The sequence below is a fragment of the Leptonotus elevatus genome, chromosome 11 (assembly GCF_054856555.1).
Source record: "Leptonotus elevatus isolate MCC_2025b chromosome 11, RoL_Lele_1.0, whole genome shotgun sequence".
Classification (NCBI taxonomy): Eukaryota; Metazoa; Chordata; class Actinopteri; order Syngnathiformes; family Syngnathidae; genus Leptonotus; species Leptonotus elevatus.
The window spans coordinates 24571055-24597278 of NC_141249.1; the positions used below are offsets into that span (position 1 = coordinate 24571055).

Consider the following 26224-nt stretch of genomic DNA (forward strand, 5'->3'; position numbering starts at 1 on the left):
TGCGTCTAACTTTCTTTTTAACTAAAGGAGCCACTTTATGCATTTTGCTCACAATTTAAAAAGTTCCCAGATGCGTTTCATTATTTGCAACTAAACATTGTATGTGCCACCACCAACTCGGTGTTGTGATTAATAACCTGATCGTGGAAACGAATAAGAATTGACTATTTTCATTGATCAAGTTTCATCCATGTCGAGGGCTGCTGTTGGGAAATATCGCCCTCTGCTGTCGACCACAATTAACGCCGCTCGTGCTTGCGTTGCGAACGTCACGTGACCCAGAAACCCGCTTCGCGGTCTCCCTGTCTACTGCAAGAACTACGAGTTGACGGCATGTTTTAAGACAAACTTGCAAAAATGTTCCCCGACTTGCTCAAATGTTCTCGCATGCGCGGGAAGCCCACTGACCTGTTTGCATGGTTTGGCCACATGACGTTGCGTGCGCGAGCGGTTGGGACAGAAATACACTTCTTGCGTAACGCTCAAGAAGAATTGAACGACAAGTTGCACATTTCACAAGCTTTGCAAACGAGCACTACTCACGAAACCTTTGACAAGAGTGACAACACTTTGCACAAATGCATACACAGCTCAGAAATAACAGCATTTATTTTGCCACCTGCTGCATATTGCACATTGTGTGAATACAAAATGGCTGACTCATCCTGCCACTTGAGCTCGCAGATCCTTCTGGTGTACTGCGGCGACATCAACTTGGGCTCTCAAAAGTGGCAGCTTGAGTGACATTTGTCAAAGAAACAAGATAAGGAACTCATGCGACACTTGCAATGCATTCGCCTCAGTTTTCAAAGAAAAAAAGAGTTTGCATCTTTTTGCAAATGATGTAACTTCATTTGGCTCACATAATGGCGAAGACGTTTTCCCGTTGAAAACACAAAGATCAACTCGGTTTGCTTTCATGGACAAACACAAAAATGCGAGATATTTACTGTTGGCAGGATTTGGACAATTTGGTGTCAAAACAAGGTCTCGAAATCATTCATCAAATTCACAAAATAATTGTTGATTAATTCGGTCATCAATCAGTTGGTGACTTTTGCAGGGTGGTTTGCATGCGCAAGCATCCTTCAGCCACCAGGGGGCGTCCGGTCGTCAAACACTTGCACGGCTTTCCTCCAATCAACTTGTGAGGTCAAAAGTTGAAGGCGTAGCTCCACTTGGAACAGTCAGCAAAGTTCACCTTTGACCTCAGCCACTTGGCGCTCCAGTTGCTGGCCCGCCGCCCTCAGCCGGTCCCGCTGGCGCGTCAGGAGCGACTCCACTTCCTGCAGTTGCCGCGTGACGTCCGCGTGACGCCGACATTGCCGGAAGGTCCGCTCCGCCTCGCCCGCTGACGACGCAACAAAGCAACAAAGCAACAAAGCAACGTCAATCCCAGTCCCAGTGGCTGGACCAAGATGCTGTCAAGTAACGCGTTTATGTAATGTTTACAATTTGTTTATGTCATCTCTTTACAATGTTCAATAAAGTTATGAGGAGAAAAAAGACCCTGTAAAGTCCACTTTGTTGAAGGAAGTGCTGAAAACGGGTGCAAAGTCTGACAACGATGTAGCACTGACTTTTCTTTCTTTTTCCTTTTTTAGATTTTCTAGGAAGGCTGTAAAAGTGATCAGTTGAAAAAGTAAACATTGGCAGACATTTCTATTAATAAAATGTATATTGATATGTATCTGTTTCACAATGATTGTGACAAATCTTCGCATATACGATGACATTTTACACTATTTGGAGGAAATGTGTTATTCGTGAAGTGTGCCTCAAAGCGGTGTTCGCGTTCATCGTCGCGTTGACTTTGAAAAAGGTTGGCGAGGCCTGATGCAGGTGAGGCGAGTGCGAGCCTCACGTTGTGTTTGTTGTGGTTGTGGTTGCTGTTGCGGCTGCAGGATGGCGAAGACCGGGTCGTCGGGCTCGGCGCGGCTGACGTCCTCCAGGATGCGGTCCACGCTGGGCGGCGACGGTCTGCTGGGCAGGACCGCGCGCTTCTTGCTTTTCAAGCTGACGTTCATGGCCGCGCAGAGCACGACGAGGAGGACGACGAGACGATCGCTCCGCCCACACGCGGCGTTTCTTACCTGCGTTTGCCAGTCAGTGAGTTCCGCGTCGATGACGAGGAGGACGTCCGGCGAGGCTCAACAGCACATTTGACCGCCTCATGCGTCCAGGACGCCTCGAGTACCGATTAGCAATTCTCAAATGAGCGTGTTGCCTTTTCTGCTGGCTCTATGGAATTTGGCAGTCCAAGTGACGTCACCGTTCATTTACGTGCGTTCTCCCGTCCGATCCACTTGCATTCCACTTGAAAGTTCACTTGTAAATAAGTCCACTTTCAGGCCAAATGATGAGCCGTTTTGAGGTCGTTTCAAACATGCAACGTCGCAGAACTTCTTCTTCTGTCATTATTTGACTGTCACGCTCATTTTGGGCTTGTTTGGCGCCACCTGTCGCCTTGGACGTTTGATTCGCGATTGACGAGATCAGGAAACATTTCTTTTGTATTTTGTACTTTTTTCTTTCTTTCTTTTTTAATGAATGTCTTTGTTCGCAAACATTTTTCGACTGCCTTGGCATCAGTGAAGGTGCTAAAGCATCTAAAGCGGAGCGCGGGTCGCTCTGTGACGTCTTAACCATGCGCCGGTAAACTCAACTTTCGCTTGTTCCGCTTTGCCGAGCGGAAGAAGGAAGGAGTGTCTGTCAATACAGCAGGAACAGCAACGGCAAACTGAGCAAAGTCAGCATTCCTCTCACGGGAGCCTCCCACCAGACCGCGTCTCAAGCTTTCCCACCTTTGGTAAGACAGACAATTGTCTGCTTTTTCATTTCCACCTGGACGGTGTGACACCACCACATGCGCTCAATTAGCCTGTTAGCGGCTAGCTTCGCGTGTGGCCTTGCTAGCTTGTTGGTTCGCTTGCTTGTGTGGACAACATGATTACAATGAATCCTATTTCTTTTTCGAGCACAACATTCGCCACGAACCTTCCAATATTCGGCGAACGTCACAACGCGAGCATTTGTCAAACGCCGGCTTCAGGAAGGCGGTTCTTGCTTTCTGTCAGGTTCGAATTCTGTTTCGACTTAGTAAGTGGCTGTGTTTAAAACTGTAAAGTCGACGTTAGCAGATCGCTTTTTTTAATAGACGATTTCAGTGACCTCAGTCCAGTGAAAATACGAATGAAGTCACGAATCTGTAAAAACGGTGGAAATGCACTTTTTTTCCAGCTTCCTAAAACAAGGACAAGTGGGGGACTAGTCAAGATTTTATGGGCCAACTTCTTGTTAATCTGAGTTTTAAACACCCATAACATGTTGGGTTGCGCTGGGAGGGCGCGATTACCGAGTAATCGATCGGACAATCCATTCTGAAAGTGCCAGCCTGGCCAAATGTTCAAGTGCAAGGATTCTGTTCAGCTGGATTCCGGTTCGATTCGTTGTGTTCGAACTGTAGCATTTGTTTTGTTAACTATCAAGGAACAACATGTCAAAGCGAACGCTCAAAAGGTCAACGATTCAAGGTCATTTCATCCAAAGAAACAACAAAGCCATTTATATGGATTTCTACCTGGCGTGCACCTTTGACGGAAGACGATTGGATACCAACGGGGATTCTTGGGGTTTGGTACGATTCAAGAACTGCGCATTTTAAAATGCCAATATTTGAGTCAATGAATTCAAGACGTGTTGTTCCCAAATGTTATCGTCGCAGTTGCACGCATGTGACATGTGTGTGCTTGTTTGCCAAAGTTGATGCCGAGTGCTTGCGCGGCGTCCGCCTGTGCCGCCATGACCGACAACAAGCGTCTGGCCTTCTCCGTCATCCGCTTCCTCCACGAGCAGCTCCAGTCCGGCAACCTGTCGTCCGGAGCGCAGGAGAGCCTGGAAGGTGAGCCGCCGCCGCCGCCATTGTTGGCGAGCCGCGCCTTGATCCTTCCTGACCGCGTCCCTCCTCAGTGGCCGTCCAATGTCTGGAGACGGCCTTTGAAGTGTCCGCGGACGACCAGAGCCTCGCCGTCCCGCTGACGTTACCCGAGATCTTCGCCTCCGCCACCCAACAGATTTCGGTGAGTGCTGCCGCCATGTCGCCACAATTGGCCTCGCTTTGATTTGACGAGTATGTGGCTCATTTTCGTCAATCGTTTTTGTCAACATTTGTCCCGGGCCTTTGCTTCGGTTTGTCGTTCGAGCGGCTCCGTTGAAAATATCCCTCAATAACGCTGAGCTCGTTGCTTGAGCGTCCGCCCCAGGTGTGTCGACGCCGGCCTCCGATCGGATTCCCGTGCCGAGCCATCCTTTGCTGCCTTTTGTTCCCGCCTCTCCCGCTTCCTGATGTAAATTGGTGGCAAATGCAATGCTTTCGATCAGGACTTGTAGAAGGCGTTCCGACGGCTTCTGCAAGTTATGCGTCAAACGTCACGTGACGTTTCAGACTCCCATCACTTGCCCGAATCACTCACGTTTTTTTGCCCAAATGAGATGAAATTGGGGGGGGCTGATATAAAGGGGGCTTAATAAGATGCCACAAATGTTCCCATTCATATGATAATTGTGTCGCTCGGTGGCGCTGCACTTGGGACCCGAGCAACGATTCATTTTCTCCAAAGAAGCATCAAAATGGCGACTTTGTTGCTGTAGCGCCAAATATGGGCTTTCCTGCCTCTGTCGCGTGGCGGAGAGGAGACGCGCTCCAACCTTTCGTGCAGCTTGTCGCCGGTGTTACCTGTCACCTGCGCTGCGGTGGTGCTAGCATGACCTTTGACCTCTCTTTAGCCATCTATGAAAAGGAAAATGGATTCAAAATTCATTCATTACATTTATTCAAAGGGAAAATGGTAGAAAAACGGCCCTTAAATATGAAATTGTAGAAAGTAAACACTCGTCCAACGTTTGACATTTTTCCGTCTACGTTGTGTTAGCGCGACCCGTACCGCAACATCCCGGGAAAGAGCGCGTGACGTCATCGTGCGCCACGGACGGACTCGCTCGTGCCGTGCGCTCTTCACGAAGCGCGATGTCTCGTTTTGGCCCAAAATGACTTCAAGAAAAAAGAGCACCCGCGGAAATCCAGCTCTTTGATCCCTTTGGCTGCTCGGCAGCACATGACCGCGGTTGGCTCGCACCCGCCTCGGCTCGAAGCGGCACGCCAAACTTACAAGTGGGAATCCTGAAAAATAAAAGCCAGACAAGAGCCATTTTGGACATAAAGATGAGAGATGCGTGAAAACGGAGCAACAAGCGCGACTCCAGTTCGAATGACGTCCGTGTGAATTTTTTTTGTGGTGTGTAGCAGTCGCAGGTGAACAACAACAACGCCGCCGCCGCCGCCACGGTCAGCGAGGAGCAGCAAGCCGAGGCCGAGAGACTCAAGACGGACGGTACGGTAACGCCCGCGTCGCACGCGCACGTCGCCGCTTCGCACGCGCATTGCTCAACACTCAACACTCGTGTCGTGCAGGCAACGATCAAATGAAGGTGGACAACTACGGCGCCGCCGTGGAGTTTTATTCCAAAGCCATCGCCCTCAACCCTCAGAACGCCGTCTACTACTGCAACAGGTCAGCGCGCCGCCATCTCGCCGCTCCGCCTTCGCGTGAGCATCTGGCTGCAAGCGGTGGCCTGCAGCAGCTCCCGTCGTTCCGAGCGTTGGCGTTTGTGACCGATAATGGGCCGGGCCCGACCGATTACGCGATTTCAATTGGCTGCCGTTCTTCGCGTCAATATTTTGGCAATCGATATACGTTGACGGTTTTCTGAAAGTGTTTGTGTTGACGTCCCTCTTTTTGCATTTGTTTGCTGCCAATTTGGTCGTCACACAAAACACGATTTGCGTTCCGAAGGCCGTAACGATTGTAAATGAACAAACATTTTCACATCTCCGAAACTTGAATATGTCCTCGTGTTGGGAAAACAAAAGGTGACTCCCATCTTGGAAATGATGGAACAAAAATATCCAGATGTTCATTCCAGTCCAAATCTGCTTGGTTCCAATTTTCTGATGTTTTTCTTTTTTTTTTGTGGCGGACGCGTGTGACAGATGTGACAGATGTGGATTTGTGCCCCCCTCATGTGACGTGCGCAGGGCGGCGGCGCTGAGCAAGCTGGGCAATTACGCGGGGGCGGTGCAGGACTGCGAGCAGGCCATCGGCATCGACTCCAACTACAGCAAAGCTTACGGCAGGATGGGGTGAGAACCCGCGTCGCGGTGAGAACCCGCGGCGCGGCGCGGCGCTCGCGTGTCCCGCCTTCTTCTGCCTTTTGGCAACGCCGAACCCCACAAAAAGCGCCAACGTTGCACTTTTTGTGTCTGCTGAAGCGCTGACGTGACCTCCTTGCAAATGCAGCTGAAAGCAAAACAAAACTTTACATTCACAAAATCATTGAGACATTTTCCGCAGTCAAAAGTTCATATTTTGTGTAATAACTTCATTCTTTTTCTTGTGCAATTGTATATTTAAAAAAATCGATTTTTTTCAATTTGCTGTCGGCTGACGATGACATCACGTGTGCTGAGGAAGTCGCTAACGAGCACTCGCGGCTCACCCGTTTTCTGGATTTTGGTTGGATTGCGACTTCGCGACTTCCTCAGCACACGTGATGTCATCGTCAGCCGACAGCAAATTGAAAAAAAGCGATTTTTTACCAAAGTTACCAAATTCATTCTGGACAAAATATTCAAATGTTGCTTCTGAAAATGGTTCAATGAGTCAACTACGCCTTTTAATAAAAATGAAAAATGTTTTTTTTTTCTTAAAAAAAAACCGAAATCTCGTTGAAGCTATTTTTACGTTTACCAAACTAACTATAATTATATGTCCACTCGTATTGTATGGCAAAGATTGGAACGGGCCTAAAAAAAATCCATCCACATCCGATTTTCGACTCGAGCCGCGTCCCGAAGGCAGAAAATGTTGTGGCGGCGAGTCCCAGGTGGCAAAATGGCGGCCAATCAAGCGTGTGTGCGTTTTCAGGTTGGCGTTGGCGAGCCTCAACAAGCACGCGGAGGCGGTGACCTTCTACAAGAAAGCTTTGGAACTTGACCCGGACAACGACACCTACAAGTCCAACCTGAAGATCGCCGAGGACAAGATGGACGCCGGCAGTCCTGTAAACGTCACGCTCGTCGACACTCGTGTGCGCTTGCGCGTGTGCGCGCGCATCTGACGTGCGTGTGTGCGTGTTTGTCAGATGGCGGGAATGGGCGGAGTGGACCTGGCCGGACTGCTCAGTAATCCGGGTTTCATGAACATGGTGAGCGCACGTTATCGTTAGCAGTCACGCTTTCGTTATTATGAGGAAACGATTATTTCATGACGACTTGATCATTATTGTTGTCATTATTCATAACAACGACCACACAACATTTAGCATTGCGACAACATTTAGCATTGCTACAACATTTAGCATTGCTACAACATTTAGCATTGCTACAACATTTAGCATTGCTACAACATTTAGCATTGCGACAACATTTAGCATTGCTACAACATTTAGCATTGCGACAACATTTAGCATTGCTACAACATTTAGCATTGCGACAACATTTAGCATTGCGACAACATTTAGCATTGCGACAACATTTAGCATTGCTACAACATTTAGCATTGCGACAACATTTAGCATTGCTACAACATTTAGCATTGCTACAACATTTAGCATTGCGACAACATTTAGCATTGCTACAACATTTAGCATTGCTACAACATTTAGCATTGCTACAACATTTAGCATTGCTACAACATTTAGCATTGCGACAACATTTAGCATTGCTACAACATTTAGCATTGCGACAACATTTAGCATTGCTACAACATTTAGCATTGCGACAACATTTAGCATTGCTACAACATTTAGCATTGCGACAACATTTAGCATTGCTACAACATTTAGCATTGCGACAACATTTAGCATTGCTACAACATTTAGCATTGCGACAACATTTAGCATTGCTACAACATTTAGCATTGCTACAACATTTAGCATTGCTACAACATTTAGCATTGCTACAACATTTAGCATTGCGACAACATTTAGCATTGCGACAACATTTAGCATTGCGACAACATTTAGCATTGCGACAACATTTAGCATTGCGACAACATTTAGCATTGCGACAACATTTTATTTCAAACTTTTTTTTTATGCTTTGACTCCTCTTTAAAGTTTGAAACGAAATCCTCCTGCCGGTCCGTCGAAGGCGGTCCAAACAATCAGGATTGACAGAAAAGCGTCGTTCGATTTGAAAGCAACGCATCGCTGAAAAGTTGCTGGCCGTCATTGGATGCGAGTGCAAAACTTGGATGGCAACTCATTTGCAAAACTTGGATGGCATTGCCGATTTTCTGGGAAACGCCGATTTAAGAATGAAAATATCCTTTGAGCCCGCTTGATGATTGGTTAGCACGTCTTCCTTGGTGGGTGGAGCTTGTTGTGCTCGCAACACATGGTTGCTTACCTGCAAGCCAAATTTGTGTGCGGCGTAACCGCTAAATGCTGCTTCCCCATGTTGACTTTGAAACGTGGGCCTTTTCACAGATTTTTTGACCCGCATCAGGTCCAATTGTTTCTACAACTGACAGTTTCAAGTCCTTGGAACTGGACTCAAATGTTGTGTTCAGAACCCGAGCTGCAGTCGTCTCACGCACACACGAGCTGTTGTGACGACCGTGCAAAAAAACCAGCACGCCCATATTAGGCCTCTTCCCGGCGTGCCAGTCGTTCGTTGTCTCGACCGACTTCCGACTTTTTCTTCCGTGGTCGTGTTTGTCATTTCTTTTTATTTGGATTAAATAACTGAGGCGGGCACGTCGGGCAATTTCGAGTTTGCCGGAAAAACCCATAAAAGATGACGGGGGGAAAAAAATCTGCATTATGATGGGGAACATTCCTAATAATAATAATAATAATAAGGATAATAACTATAATGCAAGCTGATGTTTGTTGCAGGCCTCATCGCTGATGACGAACCCTCAAGTCCAGCAGATGTAAGTGCGTGCGTGCGTGCGTGTGCGTGCGTGCGCGTGTGTGCGTGTGTGTGCGTGTGTTTTCCATTGGCTGACGGGCGTGTCCCGGCTGCGTCAGGATGTCGGGAATGATGTCCGGAGCGTACGGCGGCAGCGGTGGAGCGATGGCGGGAGCGGCGGCGGGAGCAGCGGCGGGAGCACCGGCGGGAGGGGCGGAGGGAGGAGCGGCGGCGGCACTAGCAGCGGCGGCGGCAGCGGCGGGAGGGGGAGGAGTCATCCCAGGAGCTGCACCGACGGGAGATTTATCAGGACTCATCCAGGCGTACGTACACGCAAAGACCTTTGATTGACAGCTGTCACTCCTGTCGTCATCCGTCGCAACCTGACACCAATTCCAAGATTTCCGTACACGATGAACGGGACGGCTCGCTCATCCCTTGATATATGGCCACGCCCACCGCCAGCGGGAATTTCGATATCTGATTTTGCTGCCGTTTACGCACAAATGATGGATTCTTACAAGCCTCGGACGCAACTTCTTGACACTCGTTGCATATTTCGAAACAAAAAGTGTTGATGACGTTGGAGGCCTCGCCAATGATGTCATCATTGGTCTGGCGAGTGGCGTCATGCTAGCGCCATGCTAGCGCGGCGATGCTAACCAGCGGGTGTTTTGTGTGTTTTAGAGGTCAGCAGTTTGCTCAGCAGATGCAGCAACAAAATCCAGAACTCATCGAGCAGCTCAGAAGTCAAATACGCAATCGCATGCCGAGCGCCGGGAACGAGGAGCAGCCGTGACGCCCGCGCCCGGTAACTGCGCACTGTCATCAAACGTAGCGCTCACAGGAAGGTGGGGGGGAGTCATCGCGCTTTGACGATTTAGCATGGTTTTCACTGGTCAAGTAACGGCGAATACTCGCTGAGCCGACTTGTAAGCAGCGCCGAGATAGGATTGATTGGCAAGTTGAATGGCGATCAATGAACTTTTTTGGGTCTCACTCCTTCCGGTGCTGTGACGGAAGGTTGAGCTATGCAAGAAGGTTGTGGGAGTGAGCAAGATGAAAGGAACACGGGTGCCGGGGGGTCCAAATCAGCCCCAAGGACAACATGAGTAGCCCACTCACAGGTACACTTTTCTTCCGATGTGAGAATTGCTTAAAAAAAGCAAGGAATCAAATCGATTGTGTTCAATGAGGAATAAAAAAGCCGTTTTTATTATTTATGAAATCTTTCTGAAAATGTGAACATTTTCGAGCGCACTCTTTTTGCCCATGGTTGCCATTTTGGTATGAAGCGTCCGTCTGTGGCCTGCAAAGCACCTGGAAGGTCCGCACATCCAAAAACACGACGAAGGTCCAAATGTGACAAAAAGCGCTCAATTTTGATGTCCTCGCTCATTAAAAAAAAAAAAATCAAGTGGGATTTCTCTTCTTGCGGTGCCGTTTGCCTTCAACTTGAGTCGCAAGCCTAAAATTGCCCCCTTGACGCTGATGCCTGTCAAGTCATGTGACAGCACCTCTGCTTGTCGTGATGATGATGATGATGATGATGATGATGATGATGATGTTTGTGTGCTGTTTTCCGGGCAGGACATGTTTGAGCGGCGAGCCGGGATGACCTTTTTTTTGGACTTTGGGACGATGTTTGCGACAGGAAGGAAGTTGAATCGGTCGGCTGACTATTTGTGCATGAGAGGAGCCTCCACGCCGCGTCTGGCCACGCCTCCTCGAGGAAGCCCCTCCCACGATCTGCCCACCGTGTGCTTTTGAGTGTGGACGCGTGCGTGCGTGCGTGCTGAGGTCGTCTTTCAGGCTGAACTATTAAAAGATTTGACGTCTGCTGTTTGCTCCGCTTTGATTGCTGACCGCCGACTTTCAACTTTTCGATAAAAATGACAGAACCTGATAACTATGTTTGCAACTAACCATTATTTAATAATTGAATCTGACCAATATTTTTTCAAATTATTTAGAAAACTTAAAAAAAAAAAAACATTTCAAATAAGTTGTTGCTGCTTCAGCTGGTCCACAACATCTGTCAGAAAAGTGGCAGAAATGGGGATTGTTTTTAAAACAGATGTTAGCAATTGTCTTGTGTGTATTAAAGTAGCACTAAGGAACTTTTCAACCGTAGTACAATATTTGCATAACTCTTCTGATGAAACATGGACTTAAAACTCGGTGAAGGGTCCCTTTGCCATTCCCGAGGGGGTCTGGGGTCCAAAGTGACCCCGGTTGAAAGGACAGTCAAGGATCCACGTTGGCCCGCTTGTCCCTCGCTGGACTGCAATGCGTTTGTCCTCACAGCTAATGTGCGCTTCTTTCGGACATAACAATACCACTTTTGTCCATATGGCGCCGCCATAATCAATGTCAACTGAAAGTTCCTTAGTGTTGCTTTAAACACACCTGCTTTTATGGGGTACGGGAGAAATCGGAATAATTACTGTTGAGGATTTGGAAAGTCGAAGTTCAAAAGGGTTTCGTTGCGTTGTCGCAACAGTTTTTGTTCCAGCAATGCTACGAAGCACAAAAAGATTCTGATTCGCGCACATTTCGTAATTCTTCTCAACTATTAAACTTCAACACAAGTCGGGAAACAAAATAATTTGCGCTGCCTTAACAAATGACAAGACGTTCTTTCGTTAAAAGTTTTCTTTTGTGCCGCAAAAGCAGCAGCGGGCAGAAGAAGAAGAAGAAGAGCGTCTTCCTGGTGAAGGTAACAAGCTCGAGGGAGACGGATTAAGGTCGTATTTTGTTGTCCCGACGTGTCAAAGTGCGTCAAATAAGCAGTAGCTTCGTGGAAGGTTGCATGAAGGCTCGTTTCACGTTTTTCATTTCGAATTTGAAACGAGAAACGGGACACGACGCTTTCCCGTTCAATGGAGACAGCAATACTGCCCCCTTGTGGGCGGAGGAGGAAGGAGGCCTTTAAACTCGTCAATGTCTTAAAACGGCCGACAAAAAGAAATGCGCGTGCCCGCCGAGCCACAAACGCACATTCGGCAACTCGCAAGCACAATTCAACTTTTACAAAAGTTAAGTCATGATAAATGCATACACAACCACGTGAATAAATAGCAGATATATTTGTGGGAATAATTTGGAGCTGAATTTCTCCCCATAATCATTTGCCTAACTTCGGCCCGCCTGATAGAAATGTTCAACCCGAACCCTGTCGGACCAGCATCAGCAGACTGCCAGGTGCCGGCAGCTTGTTGCCCATTTTCACCTCTTCGGCTTCGTTGACAATCACGCCATGTTTTTGTGGCGCGTCGCGATTATGGAGCCGATGCCGGGTCAAGCGATTGACGTGGACGGATGTCCTTGAAGACGCCCGCAAGTCTCCTGAGCCCGAGTTGACCTCTGAACCCGACCGGGCGTCCCAGGGCCCGTAGAGGAAGAAGGGTGCGAGCGCGGTACCTGATACTAAGCCTCTTAAGTGCCGCTAAGTCTGCAGCTGACTTAATCCCGCCCCTCCTTCCCGCAGGAGAAGCTGCCGACCTCCCGCCCGTCGCTTGCCGTTTTCCGCTTGGGTCATGGACGAGCTTCTGCTGGCCGGCGGCGGCGGCGGCGAGGACGACGACGCTCGCTCCGAACGCTCGTCCTGCGCCGACGGAGGCGGAGGATGGGCGGAGCGTGTGAAGGCTTTCCCGCGCGCCTGCTCCGGTGCCGACGTCCGCCTGGCGCTGCAGAAGTTCGCCAAGAGGAACGGCCTCCTCATCCTGTCGGTGGCGGCCGTGCTGAGCGGGTGCACGCTGGGCTTCATGCTGAGGGGGACGCAGCTCTCCACGCAGGTACGGCACGCACGCGCACATTTGAACCTTCGAGGAACCCTGAAATGTGGGAACGTCTGCGTCTTCCGTTTGAGAAAAGGAGGCGAATGAAAGCAGAGGAAAAGAAGTCACTCGAACCCTTTCATAAAAACAGCTCATTTAAGCTCTCGCCCAGTTACCGTAGTAACAATGTCCATGAGCCGAACCTGGTCCCGTGCAGGTTTTTCACAATCAACCTCCAGGTTTTCTCTGTCCCCGCCTCCTTTCGGCCACACACCACATTTCATTTCCTCATTCATACATTTTTCGGGCGCAAATACGTCTTATAGTCTCGAGCGCACTTTGTCCCCAACATGGCGTCCTTCTGACAATGACACTATTGACGAAGGGCCGAGCAGCAGCGTTCTCGCGCACCGCCTTCCTCGATGGGCAGCCGCTGCGACGTTGCACTTTTTTTTCTAAACACGTTCAAAGTCGCCACACGATCGCATTAAGATTTTCCGTTGAGCGGGAAAAAAACGTTTTCTTTTTTTTAATAATTTGCCATGACGGACGGACGCTCGTGGTTCAGATGCGGCTTACGTCTTTACATGGGACACTAAAGGTTGCGCAACGCTACAAAACATGTCGACAACACCAAAACGCTTGCTTCGCACCGGATGGACCGGGTTCAAGTCCCGCTTTGGGATTTTTGCGCTCTTTAACGTGGCCGACTGAGGCGGCGAAACTAAAATCCGCCACACTTGCTCATAATTGTGCGGCGGCACTTATTGGAGGACGGTCTCGTTCGCTGCTTTTCAATAGAAATATGCAACGGCAAACGTTTGGAAGCATTTTGCGTTTGCTCGAACCTGTCGTCAGACATTTGAAATATTTGGAATTTTTCATCTTCTTCATCAGGAAGTGCGTCAATGCCACATCAAATCCCGTCCGTGTGGCGACGCCATTGGCTATTTCCTAACAGTAGCGAGCCAACGGCCTGAGAAGTGGGAAAGCGAGGGCGGAGCCTAATCCGTCACATGTCCTGATAACCGCCGTCCACTTTCCTCCCACCCTTGCTGCATGCATTTTGAAGAAGCGGTCTGAGGTGCGCAACTCAGCCGTGCGTAGCGAGCGTTCTTCCAAATCCCCGAATGGGAGAGGACCTCGACCTCATTTGCACGCCACGGCGAAGTCGGACGCTTTTCGGGGCGGATCCTTCTGGCGAACCCGGCTTTCGGCCAATCTGAGCCAGCGTTGCGTCAATTTCCGCAAAACAGCAACACGCCGACGGCAAAAATGTTGCCGCAAACGGACACTGCTGATGCAATTGTGCCCGCACTGCAGCTCTGCTTACCTTTGGGCAAGTGGTTCTTTAGTTCCGGGAAGCGGTCGAGTGCACCGTTGGCTTACAAAATGCTTTGAAAATGTTTTGAAACGCAGGCCAAGATCTACTTCTCCTTCCCCGGCGAACTTCTCATGAGGATGCTGAAGATGCTCATCCTGCCGCTCATCACCTCCAGGTAGGCCCCGCCCACACACCACCCTAGCCCCGCCCACCTCAACGTGTTGCGCTTGTTTTAACGTTATTGCACTTGGCAAAAATAACACGTGCTAAAATTGAAAAAAAAAAAAGTGCGTCTTCCATTTCCTTTGCATTTAGATTATTTCCTACTTGAGTGCTTTGAAATGTTTGACGTTTTTTATTTGCACGTGCGGACACAAGATGGACGCTCAAACAAGTCGTTGGGGAATTCAACCTTACTTCACTTTATTGATACATTTTTGGGGACTTTAATTTAATACTCCTTATATTTAGAAAAAAACAAAATGGGATTTTAAAAAGTCATCCAAATGAACGTTGCTGTAAAATGAATGAAAACGTCCAAACGAGGAAAACGAAGTTGACGTGAAAAATATGAAAAAGGAAAACATTGCACGATGACCAGCGCAAAAAAAATGCAAAAAACAAACAAATGAATACATAAATGTGAGCATCCTTCTTCTTAGTAAGTCACAGTGTCTCACCACTGATGCGCTATTTTTAGAAAAGGCTCCACGTGCTTTGTCCTTGGGGCTAACGAGGACACGCTGGCACTTTTTGGGGGGGAAACTTGATTGTCCTTCCTTAGATGAGACAATGTATCGAAAGATGAAGTGCTGCACAGAACAAAATGGCGTCCGTGCTCCTCATCCTCGTGGGAAAGGAGAAGGGAAAAAAATCATGGTTTGTCCCGCTGAGACGAGCTGAACGGAACACTCGCCAAACCGCGAGCCGGCCACGTGTAACGTGCGCGCGCGCGCGTTTGTGTGCAGCTTGATGTCGGGGCTGTCGTCGATGGAGTCGCGCGCGTGCTGCCGCATGGGCGTGCTGACGGTGACGTACTACCTGTGGACCACCTTCATCGCGGTGGTGGTGGGCATCGTGCTGGTGCTGCTCATCAAGCCGGGCGTGGGCACCGACATGGACAGCAACCGGCTGGGGGGCGGGCCCGTCATGACCTCGGCCGACGCCCTCCTCGACCTCATCAGGTCCGCTCGCGCCCGCTAGCGTGCTCACCGCGCAGCACGCGCTTACAAATGCGCACATCCGCGCGCTCGCGTCAATCCAATTAGCGGCGAGGCTAACGGCCGTATTTTTAGCACCAGCTTAGCTTTTAGCGCCAGCTTAGCTTTTAGCGCCGCTGGCTGATCTCCGCCGCCGCCGCCGCGCGCCCGTCCCTTCCGTAGATGACCGCTCGCTGCTCCGCCCACAGGAACATGGTGCCGTCCAATCTGATCGAGGCCACGTTCCAGCAGGTGAGCGTCGTCCCGGCCAGTCAGCCGGCGCCGTTTGGGCGCGCCGCCCGCTGGCCCGCTGGCTCGCTCTCACGCTTGCCGTTTGCGTGTTCAGTACAAGACGGACCTGGTGCCCATCCTGAAGGTGCCCGCGCGGATGTTGACGCCCAACTTCGTGTACGTGGTGCCGGGCGACGTGGAGGTCAAAGGTCGAACGGTTGTGCTGGAGTTGACGCCGGCGCCCGAGGTGACGTACAAGACGAGTCCGGGAAGCAGCCAGCAGATGAACGTGCTGGGCATCGTCATCTTCTCGGCTACCATGGGTGAGTGTGGCCATGTTGGCGTGCAGGCGCCGCCGCCGCCGCCGCCATTTACGCCGTCCCTTGACGGCATCTGGAGAACTTGCCGGTCAACTTGTAACGTCTAATTGTGACAAATCATCATCATCATCTTCACATCAATAATGATCAATTCTTCTTCATCATCATCATCATCGAGCAAATGTGCGTATGAAGAAGCACTGATCTGAATCTACCGCCGGATAGCGGAGAGGCCAAGACTTTTGAAGCCGAGAGGCCGCCATATTGCTCCTCCCTAGAAACGTTTCTGATGATTTATGATGTTCTCGATTTGTTCAACGAAAACAAAATGACTTCAGACATTTGACAACTTGCCTTAAATATATAAATTTACAGGGGGAAACTTTTTATTCAAGAATTATAACTGCCAAATCTAATATTGGGAAAAGGAAAAAAAAGAAAAAGGATCCCCCCCCGGTCCTGTGCTAACTGCCGACGAGCTGCACGTCTCGTGCGTACGTATGCCGTACGATTTATACAGTAATCTGCTCGTGAGATGGGAGGAGCAAGATGGCCGCACTGTGACTTCATCGGGTATTCAGTCATGTATTCACATCAGTGGTATGAAGCCATTTGCATGAATCAGTACTTCTTAACTCATTGACTGAAGCAACCCCCTTCGCTCCTGGCTGACTGGATTTGGACTGACACTGGACAATATTGTGTCCTATTGCTTTAAAAAAAAATGGAACCTACCAAAAGAAAGATTAGAGTCTTTCATCATTATTCACAACTCTATTTAAAAATGTGAGTCAACGAGCTTTTTTTTCAACATGGCCCTGGTTGATCTCTTATACTCTGCTGCCACCTGCTGGAGCGTTTTTGTAATACTTACCATTGTTTGAGAGGCTGCATCAAAGCCTTCTTTCTGTATGCTTGAAACCACAAAAAACGTATAAGTACGTCTTTGGGAAATAGAAGGTATGCGTTTTGGGGATCAAAGGAGTTCAAGACTTGGATGGCGTCTTCAGGACCTTCAGGCCTGAGGAGTGTTTTTTTATACACGCGTGTGCGATTGCAGGTCTGTTGCTGGGCAGGATGGGCGAGCGCGGCGCGCCATTGGTCAACGTGTGTCAGTGCATCAACGAGTGCGTCATGAAGATCATCAACGCCGCCGTGTGGTGAGCGTTCGCTAATAGGTTGCTAACAGGTGCTAGCGCGCTAACGGACTAAAGGACGGCGCCGCGCGATGCCGCTTTCAGGTACTTCCCGTTTGGGATCATCTTCCTGGTGGCGGGTAAGATCCTGGACATGCAGGACCCGAGCACTTTGGGCCGCAAGTTGGGCTGGTACGGCGTGACGGTGCTGGCGGGCCTCTTCGTGCACGGCCTGCTGCTGCTGCCGCTCTTCTACTTCCTGCTGACCAAGAAGAACCCCTTCCCCTTCATCCGCGGTCTGCTGCAGGCCTTGGTCATCGCGCTGGCCACCTCCTCCAGGTCAGTGGCCGTTCTCTCGCCACCCGGGTCGAACCGCAGATGTTTTCCAGATGTCAGATTTGAGTCCCATTTCCACTTGGAAGTGAGTGAAAAAAAAGTAGCAAAAAGTTGAGGAACAAAGCCACAACTCCAAGCGGGGCGGCGACCAATCTGCCGCTCCGCACGAGTCGGCTGCAATCGGAAGTCCAAGACCAAAGACCGCCTTTTTGCCCTTCTTCTCAATGTACGCAAACAGTGGGAGTGGCCAAGCTCAGGTCGTCTCGCAAGCTCGAAGATCACCGCTTCCTTCCTCGTGTACTTTTCGTTGTTGTTCTTAAAGAAACGAGTCACATTTCGTGAAGAGTTCTTTTTTTCCTGGTTTATGCAAATTGTCTCATTCACGCTAAAAGCGCAATTGAAGTCGCCTCCGAGTGTAAGTTGGACTTTTCCTCCACACAAGATGGTCTCGGCCACGGAGGAGGCGGGGCTTGCGACTTCCCGGTTTGGTTCCGTTTCCTGTTTGCGACGCGTGGGCCGCGTCCCAGTTTGTGCGCTTCCGCCTTCGCTCGTCTGTCAGTTTTATGACGCATTTCAGAGCGTGGACACGCCCAGCGGTGCGCGTGCCAGTGTTGGAACGCGGCCATCAGTGGCCGTAAAGGACGCCGTGTGAAGTTTTACAAAACTTGAAGTTGAACTTGAACTTGGAGTTGGAGGGGAGGGGCCACCAGCGCGGGGCCCCAGGTAGCCTCCGGGTAGCCTCCGGGTAGCCTCCGGGTAGCCTCCGGGACCACAGGCCAAGGGGCCAGTTTGAAAAGTAGCCAATGCTGATGGGACATTGTGATTTCCTGGCTGTTTCCTAAAGAAGAGGATGATGATGATCAAACGTCTTCCGATGAAGATCCTTTCAGCCAATTCGGACCCAACTGGCAAAAACTCATCAGCAGCTCGTTCCAAGACGTTCCGAGAGGTCGCGGGACTCTTCGGGTCTGGAATTCCTGCCCATGTCGTCCAATCGCGAGAGAGCTCGGGCGGGTTCAGACGTGCTGGAAATTCCCGGACACGTCCGACTTGTTCTCGACAGGAAGTCCGGCTGCCTCCATCCAACCTTTGCCAGACCGAAGGTCCGAACGTGCCAGCGATTGGACGCTGATTGTTTTGACACGCGCTGCTCGTCAAAGCAGACGACGGCCGCGTGCTCGGCGGGACGCGGCCGCGCGCTTTTGTGTTGCCGCTGTCGACCAAGTGACGCCACTGTTTGGAGGTGTGTGACGGCGTTTTGTGTGTGCGTGCGGTCCAGCTCGGCCACGCTGCCCATCACCATGAAGTGCCTCCTGGAGAAGTGCCACGTGGACCGGCAGATCGCCCGCTTCGTGCTGCCGGTGGGCGCCACCATCAACATGGACGGCACGGCGCTCTACGAGGCCGTGGCCGCCATCTTCATCGCGCAGGTCAACGACTACGAGCTGGACTTCGGCCAGCTGGTCACCATCAGGTAAGCCGTGGCCCCGTGGCCGCCGTGGCCCCGTGGCCGCCGTGGCCCCGCCGAGCCAACGCGCGACCCGCCGCCGGCTTGAGCGCGTTTGTGCGCGTTTGCCCGCCAGCATCACCGCCACGGCCGCCAGCATCGGCGCGGCCGGCATCCCTCAGGCGGGCCTGGTTACCATGGTGATCGTGCTCACCTCCGTGGGCCTGCCCCCCGATGACATCACGCTCATCGTGGCCATCGATTGGATCCTGTAGGTCATCGGCGCTGCGCGTGCGTGCGCGTCGGCTGCTGCTCACGTGACGTTGACCCGCGCGTACGTGTGTGCGTGTGCACGCAGGGACCGATTTCGCACCATGATCAACGTGCTGGGCGACGCCTTGGCGGCGGGCATCGTCGCGCACCTGTGCCGCAAAGACTTCCCCCTCAGCGGCCAAGGAAAGGTACGCGCGCGCGCACGCCAACGCAGTCAGCGCACGCGTGACGCTTCGTCTTCAGGACAGACTGCAAAAAGACGAAGTTCACACAAACGTGACAAAAACGTTTGCAGTTTGTTTACACAATGTTGATGAGAAATTTCCGGTAAGTTTCCACAACATTGACCCCCCCAATAAATACAAAATCGAATCAGCGGCAATTGCTTCCGGTTCAGGCGGAGTGAAGCAAGTGTGACATTTTTTACGCTCAACCTTCATTCAAGCCGCTTTTGTTGGACTTCAATTGATTTTCATCACCAAAAATACTGACGCCGTTTTTCGTTGTTGATTTTTTAACGTGGTTTTCTATTCTTCTTCGCTCTACCAAATTTACACGCAACAAGCGCGCCCTCTACTTCGTGTCCGTCTCCGAATGTCCACTAGCGAAACGCTACCGCCACCCAGTGGTGGATAATTTCGGTGCACATCCATTTAACATAAGAAATCAATGTTTTTATTCTCTTTTTAACTCATTCTTAATATATACTTCTGACTTCAATAACTGCTATTATATTTACTATGAACTGTATCCTGAACTAAAGCTACAACAACCAATTATTTTAAAAATACATATTTATATATTTTGGGGGTGGAGCATTTTCATTTTCGCTAACTTGTCGAAAGCTGTCAAGACGCGCGATGCTTTTGGAGATGAGCATTTGTCATCGCCGTCTGTTTTCCCCACAGAACGTCCCGTCGTACGGCACGCACGCGCGCGGCGGCGGCGGCGATGATGGCGAGTGTGTGAACGTGCCCATGACGCACGTGCACACGCACAGAGATGGCGACGCGGCGTTTGAGGCGCCCGCGCACACCGTCTACTACAACATTTGCCAGGTGTGAGCGCTAACGCGACGACGAGGACGGAGGGACTCCGTTGCGCACGACCTCCACGTGACCCCAGTCATCTTCTTCCTGCGCGTGCGTGCGTGCGTGCGTGAGGCAGACGACGTATAGATGACTGGACTATTGGCGGCAGAAGGAGGCAGCCATCTTGTGCCGTCCAGCGTTCTTTCCCACTGCGTGATCTCCGTGAGGTCAATCGCGACGGACAGAGGTCAAGTCAAAAGTAACCCAATTATTGACTGATCCACTTGAGCCAACGTTGTGGGTTGTTCTTTTCAGAATGAGGACGTGACTAATATTTAGCAGTTGTTTTACGCTGAAATTTCTCTTTGAGTCAAAGTTGGGTCAAATCGACCCAAGTAGAGGATCGGTCCATTTTGGACCCGACGGTTTTAAGAGTGTGACGGGTTTCATTTCATCGTTGACACTTGCGACAACTCCGCGCAGACGCTGGATCAGGAGGAACGTTGATCCGTTTTCAAAACGGTTTTCTTACTGCTGAAATGTGCTTGTCGCGCTTCGCACAAACGTCGTCTTGTTACAAGCGTCGCCACGCACACGCTGGCGTTTTTGCAGAAAATTTGCGGGAAAATCGATGGATTGGAGTTTGCCGGGCTTGGCCAGTGGCAACCCAAGATGGCCGCCAGTGGCTTCACGTCACTATTGTGCTGCATTCCAGGAAGGCGGGACGTTGGATGGCTTTTGTCACCTGGAAGCCTTCCAGGTCAATAAAAACAACAAAGATGGCCGATTGCCAGAAAGCGTTTGTCGTTCGGGTTCACGCAGTCGGTCCAAATCACGTCCAAGTCCCATCAAGTGACTTATTTGCAACATTGATGTGTGTTCGTAATGATGTTTTGCCCGTTAACGCGCGTGTGTGTCCGCGGAGGTCGGAGGTCGCATGTCACATTCCAGTTCCTCGAATGCAGCATTTGTGTGCGCAGCAGGTCGGCCATGTTTGATCGCTGGCCTACAAATGCTACAAGACGACAAAACAGTTGAGAGCGAGCGATCCAAGATGGCCGACCTGCTGCGTGCGTGTCCCGTCGGTGCTTTTGTGCTTCACTTCCTGTTTCCTGTTTCAACATCACAACGCAGCTAACGCGTCAACACTCACTTGGATTGGATTTGGATTAGGCGTGTGCGCGTGCGCGCGCGCAGTAAGTGTGCCTTCATGTTCTTCCGTCTGCCAAGTTTCAAGCAATGCTGACTTTTTATACTTCACTTTTGTATGTTTTCTTCTTGTTCTGTTGATGATTTTTGTCAAATGAAAAGTGTTTGTAAAAACGTCTTGCATCGCGTACAAAAGTTGATTTTCTTCCTCAGCTGCCGCCAGCCAAGCCTATTATGGGATGTAGTCATGCATTCAGCCTTTAGAGGGCGCCCAAAAAGTCTGACTTTTGAAGTCACGAGGCCGCCATATTGCCCCTCCCAAGAAATGTTTCTCGGCATACGATCCTATACATTTACAGTATGGAGAACATTTAAGACCGCATTTGGTCAAAAGAGCAGATTTAGCAGGTTTTCAATTTGTTAAACATCAACAAGAGGACCAGCTCACGGCGCAACCGACCCCTTTGGCCCCTCCCACAGGCGGTGAGCCCACCGGATCGTGACCGAAAGAACAAGATCCCGGGTACGAGCGGCCCAAAGGAGTTTCCTCCGCAGGGTGCAAATTGGACATTCGCTTGCTTTCTTTTCCAAAATGGAAACTTTTCAAGTCAAATGGCGCAACGCAGACCAAAGTGAGGTCGCCAAGGTCGACGGAGCAATTCCTTTTATTCGTGGCCATAAAACAACAACAACAAAAGACTCGGTGAAGAAAAACAAAAAGGCCGCTCTAAAAGCGTGTTTGTCAGGAAACCTTTGCGCCCGTTTTGCATGTCTCGCAGGTGATTCCAACGACAAGCCTGATAACCAACGATCCTCACCTCACCTGCGTTGGAATTGGGAGACAAAAAACGAACTGCAAAATGAACAAACAGACAAAAGTGTTCCTCAAACACTGCCCGAAAACATGTCGAAGCAAACAGAACAGAAAAAGACCCAAAGTGTGTTTTGTGTCAGTTTGTTAGCAGCTGCCAAGTGCAAGTTAGGAACACTTGTTAACATTCTCAACAGAACTTGTGAACATTCTTCTTCTTATTATTATTATTGACAGTTGGCAGCCAAGGTTGAATGTCGTTCGGTGTCCGCAGAAACCTGAGCGGCGTCTCATCATCCAAGAAACATGATAACAAATATGATCATTTGGGGCTTTCGTGTCACGTCAGCGCGATGGCGGTGTCGCGTTGTTCGGTCCGAGTCGACCTTTCCAGACGTTGGGCCTCTGCCGGTCCCGACAGCAGTCAGAGGACGAAGAGGAGGACCAGGACGACGAGGAGGACGGCCAGCAGCACGCCGATGGCGCACCACTGACGGCGGTCTGCGCCAGACGGACACAAGTTCAGAGACGCTCTTCATCGCCAGCCCGAACCCGAGCCCGAGCCCGAGCCCGAGCCCGAGCCCGAGCCCGAGCCCGAGCCCGAGCCCGAGCCCGAGCGAGGACCTACCGCTGGTCATGTGGGACACTTTAGCCAGTTTCTTCATCACGTTGTCCAGTCTGGAGTGCGTGTTGTCCATCTCGTGGCCAAAGTCGTCCAGCATGCTGACGGCGGCACACAAAGCAAAAGATACAAACCTGAACCTTCATCATCATGACGGGCGGGCGGACGGACGGACGGACGGACGGAGCAACCTTACACGGCCTGCTCGTCCAACTCCAGGCCGATCCGCTCCGACATGTTCTTCAGCACGCCGATGGTCCCCGACACCAGCTCCAGTTGCTCGTCCTGCTGCTCCGCCATCAGCTGCCGGGAAGACGCACGCACACACACACGCACCGGGATGAGCTTGGAGGGGGGGGGAGCTCAGCCAGCCCCCCCCCCCCCGCCTGCGGTGTGTTTGGGCCGACCTGCTGCTGAAGCTGCTGCTCCTCCATGAAGTCAGAGTTGGCGGCGCGCAGCCGTCGCTCCGGCGGTTGGTATTGTTGGCGGGCGGCGCCGTCGCCCATCGGCGCCTGCACGGACGTCACAATGTTGAAAAGCGGCCATTTCGGACGCAGGCCGGCGGACGGACGGAGGTCGCGAGGGAGGACCTGTTTGTTGCTCGAGTCCACGAAAGCCACGGCCGCGCCGCCGCTCGACATGTGCTCCTTCATTTGCTGCAAGGAAAAGACGCTAAGGACGGCGTGCGCGTGTGGCGCGCGTGGGGCGCGCGTGTGGCGAGGCTCGTACCTTGACGGTGTGCCTGGTGCTGCCGATGAAGGTTTTCCTCTTGGCCAGCTCGGCGCCGTCCAGGTTGAACTTCTTGGGGTTGGACTCCACGATGCGTTGGTCCGCCGTTTAAGGATCATTGATGACTATTTGACGACTGGAGGCAAGCAAACGCTCGCGCCACCCAAACGGCCAAAATTCAAAGCCAATAAATAAATAAGCAAATGACTAAAAGTGAAAATAAAAACAGATATTAAAATATCATTTAAAAATGATAAATTTTATGAAATATAAATGGAAATTAAAAATATATATATACATATAGCTGTTCTTATTTCCATTGATATAATTTTTTTAATTAGATTTTTGAATTGTATTTTTTATATCCATTTTCATTTTCAGTTGATTGAGAATTGTGGCAGTTTTGGTCCGCCCGCCTTTCAAGGAGGAGATCGTGTGAACACAGATGCCGCTTTGCTTGGTTCGAGCACATTGATTGCCTTATTAATTAAGGGGGGAAAGTGCAGGTGACCCCAAGGACAACACGAGTCGCCCTAAAAATGATGAGACTTACTGAGAAGAACGTTAACATTGATTGAATGAAACGTCAATTAGCATCCGCTTCTTCTGCATCAAATAATCTCAATGTTGTTGAAAAACAACCAAGATTGGATTGAATGGGGAACAAAACGCTGCCTTCGTTTCACCAAAAATCCAAAAGGACGCAACGCTGCACTTTTCATAGGGCGATAGCGCGCGCGTCATTTTTGCTGCCGGTTCTGATCCCGTCCCAATCGAATATCACGCCCGATAGCCAACGGAGAGCGTTTGCTGATCTAGGATGTCGTTCCTTCTCGTGTCCAGCAGAGGGCAGCAATGCACCATTAAAAGGCAAAGCAACTCGAGTGGACCGAAAGCGCCGACATTTGCCTTCTGGCTTCTCTTAATCGTTCAAACGTGGAAGAAAAGCAGTTGACGAGCAATGTTTTCGCACCGTCAACCTGAAATCGTGCCCCCTTTGGAAGCGCATCCAAAGAATGCGTCTTTGCAGGCGGAAGGATATTGATGGTCTCGTCCAGGTCCTCCAGGTCCCACTCGATGGAGCGCAGACTGTTCCTGAGCTCGTTGGTGGTCCAGTCCATCTCCTCCTTGGAGGCTGCTGGCCCCTCGTGCAGCAGGTGGCTCCATCGCTGATGGAGGTTCTGAGCGCCGCTCACGGCCTTCTGCACCTCGCTGATGACGCACAAGCACACCTGCTCACCGTCGCGCTTCATTCATTCCAAGTTCGCAGCTCTTTCCTCGCTTGTTGTTCTTGCTAGCTCGAGTCGAGTCGAGTCGAGTCGAGTCGAGTCGAGTCGAGCGTGCTGCTGCGGTTTAGCTTTTTGAAATGAGCGAATAGTCGACGATGACCGACATATCAACAATTATTGCTGGAACGAAACCAAGACCTCAAGAAGTCGATGACTAGGAAACGAAGCTAAATGATGGATGGATGAAGAAAAGGCATAAATGCGCGCGCTATTCGTGTGAGATGATGAGAACTTCGCGCAGAGTAGAAAGATGTCAAAGTGCTAGCAAGCTAGCTTGAGCTTTTCTGACCCTTTGACGACGAAGAAGGGGTCTTCCATGGACATGTTGCCGCCTCCACTTCACTCCATCACTCGCGTCCCAAACGAGGGCTTTTCTTTTCTTCCTTTTGTGATTGTTGTCAACGCGTTTGTTTACATGAAGCTGCAACGGCGTCGCCTCCCGCAGCGGAAACCGCACAGTGACGTCATCAGGGAGGGAGGCATGAAAACACGTATACTGCCGTCTAGTGGACACAAGTGCAGCTACACTAGCGATTTCACCGCCATCGTTCTTTTGGACGTGCCAGCTTTCGTAACCGTTTGAAAGCCGGAGTGCTTTCGACATCACCTCAAGAGCATGGCCGGACTTTGAGTTATTTTGTCATTTTGCTGGTTGCCATGGAGATTTCTACACGACCAACCGGGTTTGGTTTGGATGAAGACTTGAAACGTCCCTGACGGCTCAACTTGTGAAATGAACTCTCGCACTATCCGTCATATTGTTTGTTCAGCAACACACTTTGTGTATTTTGTCGTCCACTGGCATCCATTGCAGCCTTTCTCGAAGGAGGATTCCCACATTTGCAGCTCCTTCTCAAGGTTTCTCATTTCCGCCAGGTTTCCTTTTTGTGGCGAAATCCTTTGAGACTCGCGAATGATGAAAGGCCGTCAGCAATCCACTTGCATTTTGAAGGCACAAGAACTCTTTCCACTACGAGCACGAGTGAGCAACTTTTCCCAGGTTGACGCTTGACCGACATGATGACGTCATGTCGTTTTTATTTTCCTGCTGAGAATTTGTTGCTACCCTTTTTTTTTATTAATTGTGAAAATGTGCTCACCCGACCGAGTCCTACGCTTCGTTCAATGTTGCAAAACGTTGCAGGCCCTCGCCGCACACTCTCAAACCCCCTTCGTGCACTCAAACCAGAGTTCGGCAAGCCTGCCTGCGCGGTTCCCACGTCTCCCTCCTCCAACACAGGTGGGGATCCTTATCGGGCTTCTGAGCAGAGCTTGCCGATGAGCTGATTGTTTCAAACACCCGTGTTGGAAGAGGGAGACATGGAAAACCTGCAGGACTGCAGCAGGCGTTCCAGGACCAGGTTTGGCTACCCCTGATTCCAACTGTTCTTGCCGCAAACATCAGCTGCTAGAAATTTTTATTGGCTAGAAAACAGATGCTGTCCGACTCTTTGCACTTTTGGGTTCTGTTTTGAATGACAACAAAGAGAGATGAAAGTTCTTCATGTTGGAGTTATTTCGGAACGAGTTTTCGTTCAACTTTTGAAGACATTCGGGTGAATCGCAAACATTTT

General features: G+C 50.5%; 4 protein-coding genes across 4 annotated transcripts; 2 read left to right on the forward strand and 2 right to left on the reverse strand.

Annotated features, from left to right (window-relative positions):
* Window positions 1–583: 583 nt before the first annotated feature.
* Window positions 584–2427, reverse strand: c11h19orf25 (chromosome 11 C19orf25 homolog). The gene is made up of 2 exons (XM_086088909.1): window positions 1865–2427; window positions 584–1351 (listed from the first exon to the last, which is right to left on the reverse strand). The coding sequence occupies exons 1-2, from the start codon at window positions 2025–2027 to the stop codon at window positions 1188–1190; spliced, it is 327 nt and encodes a 108-aa protein (XP_085945035.1). The 5' UTR covers window positions 2028–2427; the 3' UTR covers window positions 584–1187.
* Window positions 2428–2578: 151 nt separating this feature from the next.
* Window positions 2579–10813, forward strand: sgta (small glutamine rich tetratricopeptide repeat co-chaperone alpha). Its single transcript, XM_086088900.1, has 12 exons — window positions 2579–2809; window positions 3763–3901; window positions 3970–4079; window positions 5303–5390; window positions 5471–5570; window positions 6095–6199; window positions 6984–7119; window positions 7201–7263; window positions 8959–8996; window positions 9094–9297; window positions 9662–9785; window positions 10565–10813. Exons 2-11 carry the CDS (start codon window positions 3766–3768, stop codon window positions 9771–9773), a joined length of 1092 nt encoding a protein of 363 aa, XP_085945026.1. The 5' UTR covers window positions 2579–2809; window positions 3763–3765; the 3' UTR covers window positions 9774–9785; window positions 10565–10813.
* Window positions 10814–12466: 1653 nt separating this feature from the next.
* slc1a8a (solute carrier family 1 member 8a) lies at window positions 12467–23577 on the forward strand. The gene is made up of 11 exons (XM_086088881.1): window positions 12467–12771; window positions 14173–14252; window positions 15046–15261; window positions 15486–15528; window positions 15623–15830; window positions 16888–16987; window positions 17069–17302; window positions 18579–18773; window positions 18883–19017; window positions 19105–19207; window positions 19928–23577. The coding sequence occupies exons 1-11, from the start codon at window positions 12514–12516 to the stop codon at window positions 20081–20083; spliced, it is 1728 nt and encodes a 575-aa protein (XP_085945007.1). The 5' UTR covers window positions 12467–12513; the 3' UTR covers window positions 20084–23577.
* stx6 (syntaxin 6) lies at window positions 21849–25134 on the reverse strand. The gene is made up of 8 exons (XM_086088901.1): window positions 24940–25134; window positions 24404–24573; window positions 23362–23456; window positions 23223–23288; window positions 23040–23144; window positions 22829–22935; window positions 22639–22733; window positions 21849–22511 (listed from the first exon to the last, which is right to left on the reverse strand). Exons 1-8 carry the CDS (start codon window positions 24972–24974, stop codon window positions 22435–22437), a joined length of 750 nt encoding a protein of 249 aa, XP_085945027.1. The 5' UTR covers window positions 24975–25134; the 3' UTR covers window positions 21849–22434.
* Between the last annotated feature and the right edge of the window lie 1090 nt (window positions 25135–26224).

Excerpts from the sequence above, each read along its gene's own strand:
- c11h19orf25 (XM_086088909.1), bottom strand. The coding sequence starts at position 2,027 with ATGAACGTCAGCTTGAAAAGCAAGAAGCGCGCGGTCCTGCCCAGCAGA. Across the intron at positions 1,352-1,864 it reads ACAACCACAACAAACACAAC|CGGGCGAGGCGGAGCGGACC; the intron begins GTGAGGCTCGCA and ends TTGCGTCGTCAG.
- sgta (XM_086088900.1), top strand. The coding sequence starts at position 3,766 with ATGCCGAGTGCTTGCGCGGCGTCCGCCTGTGCCGCCATGACCGACAAC. Across the intron at positions 6,200-6,983 it reads AAAGCTTACGGCAGGATGGG|GTTGGCGTTGGCGAGCCTCA; the intron begins GTGAGAACCCGC and ends GTGCGTTTTCAG. Across the intron at positions 9,298-9,661 it reads TTATCAGGACTCATCCAGGC|AGGTCAGCAGTTTGCTCAGC; the intron begins GTACGTACACGC and ends TGTGTGTTTTAG.
- slc1a8a (XM_086088881.1), top strand. The coding sequence starts at position 12,514 with ATGGACGAGCTTCTGCTGGCCGGCGGCGGCGGCGGCGAGGACGACGAC. Across the intron at positions 12,772-14,172 it reads GGACGCAGCTCTCCACGCAG|GCCAAGATCTACTTCTCCTT; the intron begins GTACGGCACGCA and ends TTTGAAACGCAG. Across the intron at positions 19,018-19,104 it reads GTGGCCATCGATTGGATCCT|GGACCGATTTCGCACCATGA; the intron begins GTAGGTCATCGG and ends GTGTGCACGCAG.
- stx6 (XM_086088901.1), bottom strand. The coding sequence starts at position 24,974 with ATGTCCATGGAAGACCCCTTCTTCGTCGTCAAAGG. Across the intron at positions 23,289-23,361 it reads GCACCAGGCACACCGTCAAG|CAAATGAAGGAGCACATGTC; the intron begins GTACGAGCCTCG and ends TTTTCCTTGCAG. Across the intron at positions 23,145-23,222 it reads TGGACTCGAGCAACAAACAG|GCGCCGATGGGCGACGGCGC; the intron begins GTCCTCCCTCGC and ends ACGTCCGTGCAG.